A 15111-nucleotide genomic window follows, 5' to 3' on the forward strand; every position below is an offset into this window, starting at 1 on the left:
TGCCGTACATCACCGTCCGTTCCAAGCTTAAATGCTTCCTTCCTACCCACGTGGCAAAATCCAAATTCTCCTGAATTATTATATATGCATGCATACCAAGGCATCAGATTCTCGTTTGGGATTTATTTAAAACATAAAAATCCATCAAAGGCGGGTCGGATTAAAAAGATGCCATACCTAGCCGAGGGCCCCATTCGTCACCTGACTTGGCACTCCACCAAGCTCCATGAGTACACTTGAACTCGAAACTCGAAGAAATAATTCTTCGTCAAGTTGCAACAATTTATGGGCGCGCCACGTCATTACTACGGATCACCCGCTTTGATTGATCGAATCATTTCATAAAAACTATCTACAACTGTTTTACACGCTTCAATTCTTCAAGGCGGGACAAATAAATAAAAAACAAAAATGAGAAAACAGGGTGAAAAGGGCTTCCCCCACCCACCCCTACTCGCGGTCTTTCTTCCCCAACAAATCAAGTCCACCCCCATATGCCAACATCTGCATCGAGAAAATGGGCGGCAAAACCCATGTAACTGTCATTTGAATATGAGTAACGGCTATATGTGAAAGGCCAGCGGGAAAACGCTAACGACTTTTTGAACTGAACATGTGCCACCCAACATACAATTCCTTTCCCTAATATATCTTATGTCCAGGAGTTCTAAATCCCTAGAGACTAACCATCATTCTATCCAAAAGGAGAAGTTCCCTGCTTCCAATACTTGGAAGACATCAAAACAACATGAACATTGAGACAAGTTAGAATGGCGCCTCAGTGATGCTTCTTTGATGACTTACTGCATGCCACCCCATCATCATCATCATTGTTCTCGCCATCATCCTCATCCCCATCATCGTCCCTCTTCCTCTTGAGGTTTGAAGAAGCTGGAGGCAACACTTGAACATCCTCGTCGTCGTCGTCAACTTCCTCCTCTTCGCAATCATCGTCATCTACTTCTTCCTCATTCTCACCATCATCATTTCCCCCATCCATCTCACCACTCGCGGTGTTAACTGCCTCAGCCTGTCCCACAGGCTGAACAAGATATCCTGCACCGTAATCTTCTTCCTGAGACTCAAGAAAATTTAACATTCATTAACAAAAGGACATTTTAATATTAATATTCATTATTTATATAATCGGTCATTAAAAAAGTAGCTAAAAATTCTAGTAAAAGCAAAATAACACAGCTTCACGGTTGCATCAATTTCCTATAACAGAGTCAGCAATAACCCAAGTATTCAAGAAACTCTAATTGAGCATTCTTTAATCATCCACTAATTGTGAAAAACAATTAAAAGCCTACATAACAAAATTACAATATTCGGTGATGATTTTCTAGTAAAACCTTCAGAAGACCGAAACTTAAAGGAGACACTTTCAAAAATATAAATAAGGACGGGATACCATAAGCACAGAAAATAAAATAGACAAGAAATTTCCAATTATCACATGACACCACATAACTACCAATTTACCAACAAAATAAATTTACCAAGTTCCAGGACATGCACCCTACGTTACGTTACAATATAAAACATAAAAAAAAGTCACCAGTCACTGGCCCATATCTGATCAGAATAAGAGCATTAATACGACTAAAGCAAATCCCCAGCCTGTGTCCCACCTTATTCCTAGAGACCAGTATACAAGCCAGGTCGCAGGACAACAGGCATATCCTGGAAATTATTGCATTAGGCATGCTCTAAAAACATGCAAGCAGACCAAAAAACTCATCCAGCCAAGGGATAACGAAATAAGAACAAGTATTTAAACTACAATAGCACCATCAACTGCTAGGACGTTTATCTTATTTTCCAAAGTAGATGCTCCCATTTGGATTATCTGAGTCATATGATAGTTTAAGACCAACCCCAAGAAACCACACAATATAGCACCAAAAAAAATTAAAAAAAAAACAAACAAAGAATAAAATACAGAATTTGGAAGGCTTAAGCACACGAAATAAGGTCTACTTTAGCTACTGAGTGACAGGTAAGTCACCGCCTGAAGCAATCTGCGTAGCTATGTATAACTAAGACACACAATACAGCTCTCAAAAAAATACAAAGAAAGAATAAAAACACATAATTTTGAAGGTTAGAGCACCGGAAAAAAGGTCTACTTTATCTGGCGGGTGACCGGGACGAGCTGAAGCAATCTGTAAAGCCATGCATAATCGAAAAAGTCTTCCAAAAACAAAAAAACAAAACAAGAAACAGAAGTTAACAAAACGGTGCTTAAATTTAGTTAGCAGCCAGCAGTCAATACAATTTTATCACAATCAGTGGCAAAAAAACAATCTTCTTCTCTTGAAACAATCAGGCATCAATCATCATCATCAATCAATCAATAAATCCAACAGAGAAACTAGCATCAAGAAAAGATAACCAACCATTCAAGCACATGCAAGTAATAAATAAATAGCATGCACGGTGAGAGAGAAAGTTCAAGCAGAAGGGCTATATTACTTCATCATCATCTTCAAATTCTCCATCATCTTCAACCCCTACCTCGTCTTCACCAGTCTCTCCATTGTCATCTTCATCTCCAACATCCTCCCCTTGCTCATGCCCATCAATCTCCCCTTCCGTGCTAGTCAAGCGGCCAGTACTCTCAGGCACGGCAAAATCCCCATCATCATTGTCCACTTCCTCTTCCTCATCTTCGTCGTCCTCATCGTCCTCATCATATTCAACTCCATCCTCTTCGTCATCACTGTCTTCAATTTCATGAACCTCAACCACATCATCATCATCCCCCTCCTCCTCATCAATCTCTTCCCCTGAATCATTCTCTTCTTCCTCATCACCATCCTCGTCATCCTCCTCAACATCATCACCCACAACCGGTGCAACCCGAAATCCATTAGCTTGATGGCTCAAGCCATTTGTCCTCCTTGAGGTTTCGGTCTCCTCCTCATCAGCGTCACTCTCTTCATCCTCCTCAGCATCCACAACCCCATCAACCCCCTCGCTATGTCCATTGTTTATTCCAAATGGACGATCTTCCCCATCAATTTCTCCACTTCCAGGGTCATCCTCATCGTCCTCATCCTCCTCTTCCTCGTCATCAGACTCGGGTCTCTCGTTCTCTTCTGCATCCATCTTATCCAAGTACTTAAGCGATTTAATCAACCCAAAAACCCTAGATCGGTAATCCTTGACCCGCGTGACAGGACACTCGTACAGATCCAGTGAAACAAGCTTCAGCTGCGCAAGTGGCGCAAGATCTTCAATATATTGAATCCGATTATTCGAAAGATCTAGATCTCGCAGTGAATCAAGCCCTGCTTGAACAAGAAATTCGAGGCCTCCAGCAATTCGGTTGTCGGAAAGGATCAACTTCTGAAGATTCTGAAGCCTTGGGAACTGCTCAAGCGACGAGACGCCTATGTTGGCAATAGAAAGGTGCTGAAGGTTCTGAAATCTCTCTAGCAGGCTCGGAGGCGGCAACCGACCTTGTATGCACTTAACTGCACCGTCAAGGGTTAGGGTTCGAGCAGAGGCGTGGTCCGCCTCCCCCTCTAAAGCTGTCTCCACAGCCCTCTCCCAGATCTCATCCATCAAATAGGAAATCCTCTATCTCATACAAAGCGACAACCACAAATAGAAACGCTTAAATATGGAGCCTCTACACAAATCAACTAAGTAATTCTAATAATCTTAAGAATCGCAGGAATCTAAACTGCAGCTACGAAATTTGTATAAACCAACGAGCTTCCACAGAGCAAAAATCTAAACCAAAGCGGCGGTTCAATAGAAGCCAGAAAAGGGAAACCCTAAATTTTGCAGAGGGTACGGTCTCTACGATGGAAATTCAAATAGTCGGAGAGGAAACACAATAATTTGCATACACAAACCTTCTCTCTCTCTCTCTCTCTCTCTCCCACCCTCCTATTGGCAAAGGAAGACGGGACGGGATAAACCTCTGGGGCAACGGACTCGCGGTTCGGGTCTAGGGTTCTTGGGGACAAAGGCTAGGCCGTGTGGTTCTAGGCGTTAGTGTCTGATTGAAGACCTGTAAGAGCCGATGGATTTTCCATGCCACAGATCGGTGACGTGGAAAACAATGTACGGCTGCGATTCAAGGTTTGTGTGTTTGTTTTCGAGAACGGTGTAGGCTGTGCAAAAGCCGCGGATCAGGGTCGCCTTCGACACGTCATCGAGGATACAAATATCCGTAAAGGTACATAACATATATGCCTCAGCGTCTAACTAAATTTACGATATTGCCATGACCGTCGAAACCAAACTGGACCATACGCTGCGCGTGAATGAAAGCCTGGGGGAAGAAACCGTGACGACTCCACTTTTGAAGGCCACAATCAAAATTTAACATGCGTTTGATTTTTAATTCATCAAAAATTTATTTATTAAAAATTAATTTAGTAAAATTTAATTGTAAAAAATTTTAAGTTTAAATTTATTTTTTAAAAGTAATTTTAATAAATTAAAAATTATTTATATACTTTTGAATGTGAAATGATAAAAAAGAACATTGATTTATAATATTTTATAATTTTTATTATATAAATATATTATATTAGAAATGTTTGAAAAATGTGAACAAAATTTAAAATAATATAAAATTTAATATGTTAAATAATAAGAATAAAAAAATATAAGCATGATGGTCATTTATAAAAGTATGTATAAAATTATTCTCCTCATAATTGCTTTAAATTTCTGTTTGCAATTTAAAATCCACCATAAAATAGAGTTTGCAAATTCACATTTTAAATTCTATCTTAACCTACATTTAAAAATTCATTTTGCTCATTTAAAAATCACCCAAACAGCTTTTAACAATTAAAAAGTTGAAAATTGGATTTCAGATGCTAAATATTGATGACCTAAACGCAACCTTAATTTTTTGCCCGGTAACGAGTCCGCTAAACAAGAACACATATTTATTTTGATTTAATAAAAAAATAATTTATTTAAGAGAAATGACAATGAAGTTGTGTCAAATTATATAAATGATAATTTAATTTTTTAAAATATAATAATTTTATTGAAATCTTTAGAGACTTATGTATCACTAAATTTTAAAGTGAAGAGATCATTTTAATCCTTATTAAATATAATAAACCTCAATCATAACTTTTATTTAAGAAATAATAACTTTTGTTGTGTGAATCATAAGAGTTGAACAAAAAACTACAACTCATAAAATGTAATTTTTATTATTAAAAACAAGTTCTCAAAATATTAAATCTCAATAACAACTTTTGCTTAAGAAATAATCATTTTTAATCTGTAAATTGTAAATGTTGAATTAAAAATTACAACTTATCAAATGTAATTTTTCATATTAAAAAAATAAGTTCTTAAAGTAACAAGTCTCGATTACAACTTTTATTTTAGAAATAACAATTTTTATTCAAAGAATTATAAAAATTGAATAAGAAATCATAACTTTGTAATAAGGATAAAATTATTTTTTTAATTTAAAATTTATTGATATAAAAGTCTGTAAAAATTTCATTTGAATTATGACACTTTGAAGGATTAGATTGTAATTTAGATAATTTAAAAATAATATTATTATTATTATTATTTTTAATCCCAGGAAAAAGATAACATGATGCATAATTTCCTCGGCGAGAAATTAATTCGAAAAATGTGAAATTTGAGAACCCCTGACATGGATGCATATTATTATAGTTTTTAGTAAAATTTCAATCTTAAAGTCTAGAATATGAATAAAATTATAACTCTTCCATTGAAACATATTAACTATTCCAGATAGCAAAATCTGATAAATATAATGTTAATGAATAATTTGTTTAGACTGAAACAACAATAACAATAAGCCTTTATCTCACTAGGTGGGGTCAGCTATATGAATTGCAAGATGTTATTGTGCTCTATCATTTATCAAGCTTTTAGAAATATTATTAATTAAGAGATCGTATTTAATAACTTTTAAGAGTGTTCTCTTAGGCCTTCCTCTACCCCTCTTAATTGAGCTCAAAGTTATATATTTCACTCTTCTCATTGGTCCCTCCCGTGGTCTTCTTTGTATATGCCCAAACCATCTCAGTCGATTTTCTATCATTTTTTTCTCAATAGGTGCTACCCTCATTTTTTCGCATACGTGTTCACTTCGAATTTTATTTTTATGTATATGTCCGCACATCTATCATAACATTCTCATCTCTACTACTTCAATTTTATGTTTTTGCTGTCTTGTTAGAGCCCGACATTTACTACTATATAACATGGCTGGTCTGATAGCAGTACAATAAAACTTTCCTTTAAATTTATTAGGTACTTTACGGTCGCAAATAACTCTTTTAGCTTTTCTTCAATTAAACCACCCAACTCGAATCCTATGTGAAATATCTCCACTGATTTCGTCATCATTTTAAATAATGGCTTCCAAATATATAAACTTTTTCACTTGAGGTATAATTTGATCTCTCAATTTTACTTTCAAATTACTGTCGACTAGTCTCTTATCAAATTTACAATATAAATATTCCGTCTTACTCCTATTCAGACAGAAATCTTTCGACTTTAATGTCTTTCTCCATAACTCAAGTTTATAATTAACCTCTTTTCTTGTCTCTGCTATTTTAAATTTGTTTAGACTGAAACAAACTTAAAATTTAATCTAGTATTCTATCAATCAAACTAAATAGTCTAAAAACTAAATTATATCTATCTATTATATAAGTATAGTATAATAATAAATTTAAAAATCTCACAAAATTATATATGAATAATATAATTTATTATAAACAATCAATATAGCCGACTCACTTTGTGAGATAAAATTTATTGTTATTTTTGTATAATTTATCATGAACAACATGTATTTAAGTCTATTTGTTTTGATTTGTTTTAAATAAAGAATATGTTGGATGTAATGTTTTCGTTGATGACAAATCATTAAGTTGGAGGTACAAACACAGTTTTGCTTACAAACACACACACACACACACACACACACGCATGATTTTCGTCAAATGCTCGTTTGACTGTTTTAACTAAATTAGATTTCTCAGACTGAATTTTCCCAGCACCAATTTCCACGACTCTATTTCAGTTACTAAATTTCTATCATATACAAATGAATAGGTATATTTAACTTGCGTTTGTATAAAATTCGAAATTAATCATACTTATCATACTCATGAAGTGCATAGCTTTTTATATTTTGTATTAATTAATGCTAATTGACAACATTATTCATTATTATTATATTAATGACTAATCCTGACAAAAGGCGCATCCCTAACTAGTGATGCTTTTAATGTAAACTTTTGAGCAAGTGAAATGGGAGAGGAGCAACTCCCTATCTTTTATCTCCTCTCTGAATCCTCACCATTCATCAAATTTGTAATCAAACTAAATTTATTAAATCAAATCAAATCAATAGCGGGGATAGGGAAAAGGGGGAAAAAAGGAGAGAAAATAAAAGGAACCCCTCTCTCTCTCTATCGAGTGAAATTGGGTTCAACTAAAATCTCATTTCAAGTACTATATATTTCAATATTTGCGATGTACTCACGTAATGTATCCAAAAAAAAAAAAATCCGATAAACAATCTATCTTGATAATGGATAAAAGTAATAGCATTGTTTCGCTACTTTTAAAGAACTCTTTATATTTTCTATTGATAATTATTGATGATATTAACTGATGAACGATAGTAATCAAATTTAGAAAAAGTACCTATGCAAAATGAGATTAGAGTCAATTCCATACTCAAGAAGGATCTGCACCGACAACGTGACTTCCTACAACTTCTACAATTATATATAGATAAGGATATAGAGATATCGATTTTAATCAAACAGGTGACAGCCCAGAAATAAATTGAAGGGTTTATACAACATACTATACACCGGAAGAACAATAGCCATTCCATCTTGACAAGGCATCTGCATATCCCAGTTCCTTTGTGCGCAGTATGACAAGGCATCTGCATTGATCAAACATTTGGAGGCGCAGATGAAGGCAAAGCCGAATAGGGCTTCATAACAGGGCCAGCAGACGACGCAGAAGGACTGCTAAGATGGTTGGGATTTTGAAAAGGATTAATATTAATACCATTTGTGTCTTCAGACTTCTGTTCAGGCTGTAGGTGGTTATGCTGCTGTCCCTCAATGTCCATTCCTTGCAAAACATTTCGACCTTTTTCTCCTGTAATTTTATGATTACACGCCCCAATAGGAAGCTGGGATTGCCACGAAGCTGACTGCTGATTCAGTGTCGAGTGGGTCACGCAAGCATTGCTCTTACTTTCAACATCATCTTTCCCCCTGAGCTGATGTACCATGACTGGAACGTCATTCGATTTGCTAGGTTTGATTTCTATTAGCTTGTCTCTGTCCAAAGCAGAATTAACATCTATTGCATCAACCTTAGTTGCTGATGAACGACCTGAAGCAATTACAGTAGTAGGAAATGCCCTCTCGGGAGGAACAGCTGGTGTATAATTAGAGGGAAGCAAATCATCCCAATTCTCTAGAAGTTCCTTGTACACTTTACGAAGAGTGACTTCAGTAAGACCGGTCACCTTGCAGATTTCTGCCTGGGTTTTACGCTTGTCTTCAAGTTGGCAGGCCAGGTATATAGCAGCGGCTGAAATGCTAATAGGATTCCTGCGTGTGCAGAAGCATTTGTTGATCACAACCTCTCCTATGTGAGTAGCCAGTTCCTAAAATGCAACAAGAACACAGTTTCTCATAAGTGCGTTTCCATGTTCATTCTAATATTTTGTTTTCGGGGCGCGGGGATTCCCATATTAGGCCTAAACTGGGAAGTCGCTTCCACAACTTCAGCTAAGAAACTCAGCCCAGAGCCCCACTTTGTCGAACTAAACAAGAGGGAAATGAATGTCAAATACCCTCCTATAAATATATAGTAACAGTATAAAACACGTCAGTGACAGAAAGCTCATTAACGGTCAAGAGAAAAAGCTGCTCTCCGAATAAGAAATTTGATACTGGAGAAAAGGGGGGTGTTCTCTGGAGGAACGAAAACCAATTTGGAGTTGTTATTAAAGTTAAAATTGTCCTTCTTCACCAAAAACAATCCTTATAAGTAACACCAAAAGCACTTCTGACCTTTGTTTAAGAAAAGCTCGTCCAAACAGACAGCTATTCTGCATACTCATGATTCCAACTTTATCAATCTTTTCAATTAACACTATCACGTTAAATGTCTCAATTCTCAAAGTAACGGTATTGATAACTACCTGAGCAGATTTATTAAGCTGTAGAAGGGTACAAAATCTAGGCATATGGACTGAGATAGAATTGCTATTAATAGGTTGACTGAGCTGCAAAGCCTCCCCTAATATCTTGATGTATTTCCCAATTTCCTTTTGTGGCACATTGGCTGCAATTGAAATTTCCTGTCATAGAAAATATACAAAACTTAGAGAAAAACCGAGAACTCATGTGATAACCGTAAAACAAGGTCAGACAGAAAAAACGATGCTTTATACCTAAACTATCCAGTTTCATTTTTTATATCCCGATAGTACAATATTAACTATGGGTAATCTGGAGAACATTCTACCACAAACTAGAGAGCTTATCACAGGGGCGAGTCAGCAACCACAACATTATTGTTTGTGAGTGATGTAAATGCAGGATAACTAGAAAAACATTGCAAAATTTAAATTTGATTTCCTCTAAACGAAAAGTTGTCCAAATTGGTCTCATATAAAATCATAACTTTGTAATAGGCATGGTTATTTAATTGCAATATTTGGCCAAGTTATTAGTAATACTAAGCTTTTGTAAGCATTTACAAATTTCAAATTAAGGAATAAATAGAAAATTTTTCTCTTAAAGGAAATTGAACTGCAGTATCACCCCAAATTCTATCACAAGTAAATAGCTCTTGTAGGGTGTACCTTCGTTATTAAATAATTTGCAGGCAACTTGCTATCTTCTTTAAGTGGTACAATGGTATCATCAGCTTCATTTATGTTTATAGACAAAATGTAAGAGAACAAAATTTTAAGTAGTTACAGAGGAATAGCGTGCTAATATATATCTTTTTGGTGGACGAAAGAAAGGCTAATGCCAAAAGGTACAACAGTGGGTTGGTCAAGGACCCTACAACACCATTGAGCACAAGAGCTCCCACTTTATCCAGAGCTACACCATAACCCCAGATATTAGCCCATGATTGTTCAGTGTTGTTGCCAATCTCTTTCATAAAATTAAGATGAGGCCACCCCTTCAACTTGATGCTTAAAAAAAAAACATATAACCGAGCTGGCTTTATCAAGCTAAGCGAAACCTCCTTCACAAGAAAGAAATCATGCAAAACATGGAGTGTCTTCCTCAAAATCAATACAGCATTAGCAGAAAGAAGGAGATAAAGACCAAGTACTCCTTTTATTTGACAACAACCAAATTCTAAAAGGCAAGCCAGAGAAAAAACTGCAGTTTCTCGAATCTATTCCTCTTCCAGATGGCCTCCTATGGACCCTCTTGAGCTAGGACAGCGTCACTGGTAAGCCATTTATATGCATTAGCAACAGAGACTACCCCGTTACTGTTCATACCCCCACTCTAACAACCTCACCAAATGAGAATCAGGGGGTGCAAGACTCTAATATGATCAATGACAGAAGCCAACAAGCAAGCACACATTCACAAAAAGTTTATTCACCTAAATCATTGACCCTGTCCTTAATTAAGCTTGAGTTGAGGACTTCCCCCTCAACTCCATGGCAAGCATCTAAGTCTTAGGTGCGGTGAAGCCCACTCATCCTAAAAGATGAGAATGGTCCCATCTTTGACGGTCCACCAATTTCCAGCATCAACAAGCGGTTTTTGTTGGCATATGAATCTTCAAAGAGGCGAATCCCCATTCTAATAAGTCGGATTATTTCAAATTCCCTCTTCATTTCACTTTACTCATGTAAGATCCATCTACCCATAAACCATTCCAGGACATATAAGAAATATACTTTAAGGCTTCTTGTTTAGGAAGGTGAGATACTGATAAGGCCCCACGCCATTTACTCACCTATAGCAAGCGTAGAAAGAGGACTAGGGCTCAAGGGGATAGCAGAGATGGGAGATGCAGCATGTGAGAAAGTGGGAGAATAAGGGCAGTTACCTTCAAGTCATTACCCATAGCACCACCTATTATGGTAGTTTATGAGAAGTTATTATGCTGTAATCTAGGTGCAGTTATCAGCAGTTACACTGCATGTATATTTTATAAATAGTAGCATGGGACACGATAGTGTTCAGACTTGTCATTGACCTTTGTATTTGGAGATTCTCCTTAGTGCCTGCTTGGTTCAGCAGCGAAAGCCCATATAACCTTGTTTAAACCCATATAAGTGATTATGAAGCCCATTTGCACCGTATGGGTAATTTTCTGAAAACCCTGATCAATCATGATTTGGATTCTTTGCGTCATGTTGAATAGAAGCTAGTAGGGGGTGCTTCTGTGTCGAAAAATCATGATTGGGTCTTTGCAACTGGAATTTCTCCAATCTACCCCCCGCCCTTGTCTCCTACTCTCTCTCTCTCAACCCATTTTCCTTTAGTCTATTGAAACAACCGCTTTTTTAGACTCTTATTATTTTCTTCAATAGAATCTCTCTATATTTCCCTTTTTTTCGGCCAGACCCCGTCATTTGGTATCAGTGTCCTCTGGTCCAACCATTAGTTCTAGTCACTTACCCATTGTTCCTAAAGAATCCATAACTTCACTAGGCATCTCATCATACACTTCATCCACTGATAATATATGGTTACATTTATCTTATAGCACATCTTGACTTGGCATCACTAATGCTACAATTGCTATACTACAAACCCCTGGAAATAACTCCCAAGCTGGGCAAACTACCACAATAATCCAATCAATCAAAGGCAGAGGTAACCAAATACAACCGCCAATAAAATCTTACTACCGCAAATTTAAACAGAGAATAGATTTTACACTCGGAAAGAATAAACAAACCTTATAAATTTGAAATGTAAAAGACGACGCTAAAGATTTCCGTCGAAGTCGAAACAAGAGGGAAGGGGGAATACAAATATATGAGAGCACAAATTAGAAATCTCACCTGAAGGGTTCGAGGTTCTTGAGCCTCTCTAATTGCCTGAACAAGAGCAGCAGTGGCAAGCGCTTCGACACTCCGATTTCTCAAACAAGTAGCCGAACAACAATCCCTGAATAATTGAAACGCATGGTCCGAGATATCGTAGTCCAACCCAAGTATCGACGCGACATCAATAATCTGCATGTACGCCCTCAAATTGTCAACCACAACCGTCGACGAAGTTGAAGACGATGGTGTCGAGGACGAGGATGAAGACGAGGACGACTCGAGAACCCTCTCAAGCTCGGCGAGGTGACCAGAGAATGAGAGACAGGACTGGAGGTAGAGAGGGCTGGGCTCGAGGGACCAAGTGGAAAATGCAGTGATGAAGCCTGTGGGCTCGAAGGGGTCATCATCGTCCTGGCTCTGATGGAAGGATTGGATGGAGGGGAGGTCCGGAGTGACAAGACAGAGAGGATTGTCTTGTGCGCGGAGGTGGAAGAGATGGTGAGGATGGGATTGTCGCTCTTCAACAACTCGGCCGCAAGATGTGCACTCTGATATGAAGCGGGCAGAGCTGGTGGTGGCGCTACGCCCTTGAGCCGCCGCACAGTAAGGGCACTTCATTTTCTTCCTTTCCTCTTTCTCCAAATGGATCCTCTGAGGCCTGTGCTCTATCTGTGCTGCCAGTGGATTGCGCATTTCAAAGTATAAATGTTTTAATTTCAATTTTTTTTACTGAAATTAATTACTAATACTTTATGATATGGTGATTAATACTTGAATGTTTTTCAAAATTCGTCATACTTTTTGTATGATATCTAAACCGTGCGTTCCGCAGGATTCAGTCTAGTTGTATCTTAATCTTTGTAATCGTTGTGAGGGATCTTCCCCGGACATCGGACCATGTAAGTCTAAAAATTGACTCCCGCTCACAAGTTCTTCTGGTAAGAGAAGAATCTTACCGTTTTCGAATTTAATAGAAGCCATGGAAAATATAAAAAAAAAAAGATATTATGAGATATTAAGAAAAAAGTTGGAAAGATATTAGGAAAATACTCATAGAATATTAAAAGATATCGTAAAATCATTTATTTCGAAAGTAAATGCTTATATTGATTAGTTTGTACGAAATGCATACAGTTTAATCCAACAATTAAGCGTAATAACGAAACCATCTATAAAGCGTATGGCCCTTACGGGCTACGATCTTAATCATGGTCCTATAAGTGTAGATTAATTTATCATCATCGTCATCATCCAACCTCTTATCTTTTTGCACGTAATTCAACTATACGCACATGATACATGTAGTTACTAGCATGAGTGTGTGTAATCAAATTTTGTGCTAATGTGATTGTTGATTTGATTTTCTTTTTTTTAGATCAATTATCATTTCCTCAAGAATAAATAAATTCTCATATTTTTGGCCAATGAGAAAAAATAACTTTCGCAATGGGGAGAATTTTCTCTCTTTTTCATGGAGAGCCTTTGTCTATCTTATTTGCTCTAGCCATCTTCTTTGCCCTTGTCGTTTGTCTTTTGCCAGAGATCAGTTTGTCTCTTTTCTCTTGCTCCATCTCCTTCTATCTTTGGTGTGTTCCTTTTTTTCTTCTTTCCCTGTTTCCTTCTTTTTGGTTTTTCCTTGTTCTTTTTATGTCTCTTCTTTTTCTTTCGTTTTCTTCCCATTGATTCTATTTTCTTTCGCCATAATATCTTTGTTCTAGTTTTTCCTTTTAATCCCTTTTCAATCTTCACCAACCGAATTTATCTTTTGTCGTTCATCTTTTTCCCATATCACTGCCTCAAGATGTATTCTTCTATCCTTCAAACACTGTCATTTTCATCCACCTTTGTTTTACTCTGCCCCTCGTTCCTGACTACTGAGCTGGGTCTTCTCTTGTTGTTGTCCCTTTGGAATCCCAACTTGGAGTTCATTAATTTTCTCAATCCTTTTCTTCTTTTGCTTGACAGTTTCTTTTTATCCATGATATGAGTGACGTCATAGATATGAGCTCTTCGTTCTATGGGAAACATAAAATGGATAGTGCTATGTTTCTCTGTCTCTTTTGTTAGGCTACTCGTTTATGTGTTCCAATAATAGTCAACCCTGTCTTTGGATTCTTGTTCGAGGGAGAAGTTGTGGCCTTAAGACCTCTAGCTGCCTTGTGCAAAGCTCTGGTTTTAATTTGCTACTTTCTGGTTTTATGCCTTCTCGAGAACTTTGAATTCTTTGGTCGGTACCTTTTTGGTACGTTCTCTCTTTAAGACAGCGTTTGAATGCTCACATCTAATACTAGTTGGTCTTCACTTTATGAGCAACTAGTACTCTCTCTCTCTCTCTCTCTCTCTCTCTCTCTCTCTCTCTCTCTCTCTCTCTCTCTCTCTCTCTCTCTCTCACACACACACACACACACACACACACACACACAGACTCACTTTATTTTCATCCTATTAAAAAAATAAAAAAATGAGTAAATTATTTTATACTCTTTTTATTAAAAAATGTAAGGTATTTTTAATTGAATCTTACCCCTTAATAAAGTAATCTTTTTTTAAACTAATTTTATTTTTTATATTTATCCTTATTAAATACCCTATAATAAATATAAAATCATTCATCAATAGAGACACTTGAAAAAAAAAACAATAATTACACATTAAAAAATTAAAAATATCTTACATTTTTTTACATCAGACTCTTTAAAAAATAATTTACATTTTTGAATGAAGAATGCCTTTCAAGATAGTTAAATAACCCTTAAATTCTAAAAATCTCACTACTTTATCATTAGAAAAAACACACACACGGAGGTATATATTCATATATGTTAAAATTCATCTTAGATTGAATTCCAAACCTTGGCACTTAACATATTTTATAAGTACATGTTGCTCGGTCAATTATAAAAAGGTTGCAATTATAATGTATCAAAAAAGTAAATTGAATTGCTATTTCATTTCTCTTTGCTCTCCATGTTCCTTTTTTCCCTTTTTTTTTTGGGTAGTGATGGCCTTAGTTTGCAGGAAAAATGTCAACGAAGGATTATCAGTTAAAATTTATA

The 15111-nt window shown here is 36.4% G+C and overlaps 2 protein-coding genes across 2 annotated transcripts; both read right to left on the bottom strand.

Annotated features, from left to right (window-relative positions):
• Positions 1-509: 509 nt before the first annotated feature.
• On the bottom strand, positions 510-3976 carry LOC129322143 (acidic leucine-rich nuclear phosphoprotein 32-related protein). The gene is made up of 2 exons (XM_054968226.1): positions 2479-3976; positions 510-1075 (listed from the first exon to the last, which is right to left on the bottom strand). Exons 1-2 carry the CDS (start codon positions 3571-3573, stop codon positions 779-781), a joined length of 1392 nt encoding a protein of 463 aa, XP_054824201.1. The 5' UTR covers positions 3574-3976; the 3' UTR covers positions 510-778.
• A 3702-nt stretch (positions 3977-7678) lies between these two features.
• LOC129321327 (plant-specific TFIIB-related protein 1) lies at positions 7679-12790 on the bottom strand. Its single transcript, XM_054967068.1, has 3 exons — positions 12071-12790; positions 9221-9379; positions 7679-8680 (listed from the first exon to the last, which is right to left on the bottom strand). Exons 1-3 carry the CDS (start codon positions 12746-12748, stop codon positions 7952-7954), a joined length of 1566 nt encoding a protein of 521 aa, XP_054823043.1. The 5' UTR covers positions 12749-12790; the 3' UTR covers positions 7679-7951.
• Positions 12791-15111: the final 2321 nt, after the last annotated feature.

Source organism: Prosopis cineraria, unplaced genomic scaffold (assembly GCF_029017545.1).
Source record: "Prosopis cineraria cultivar Desert tree isolate PC_DT_omini unplaced genomic scaffold, ASM2901754v1 PC10, whole genome shotgun sequence".
NCBI classification, from domain to species: domain Eukaryota; kingdom Viridiplantae; phylum Streptophyta; class Magnoliopsida; order Fabales; family Fabaceae; genus Prosopis; species Prosopis cineraria.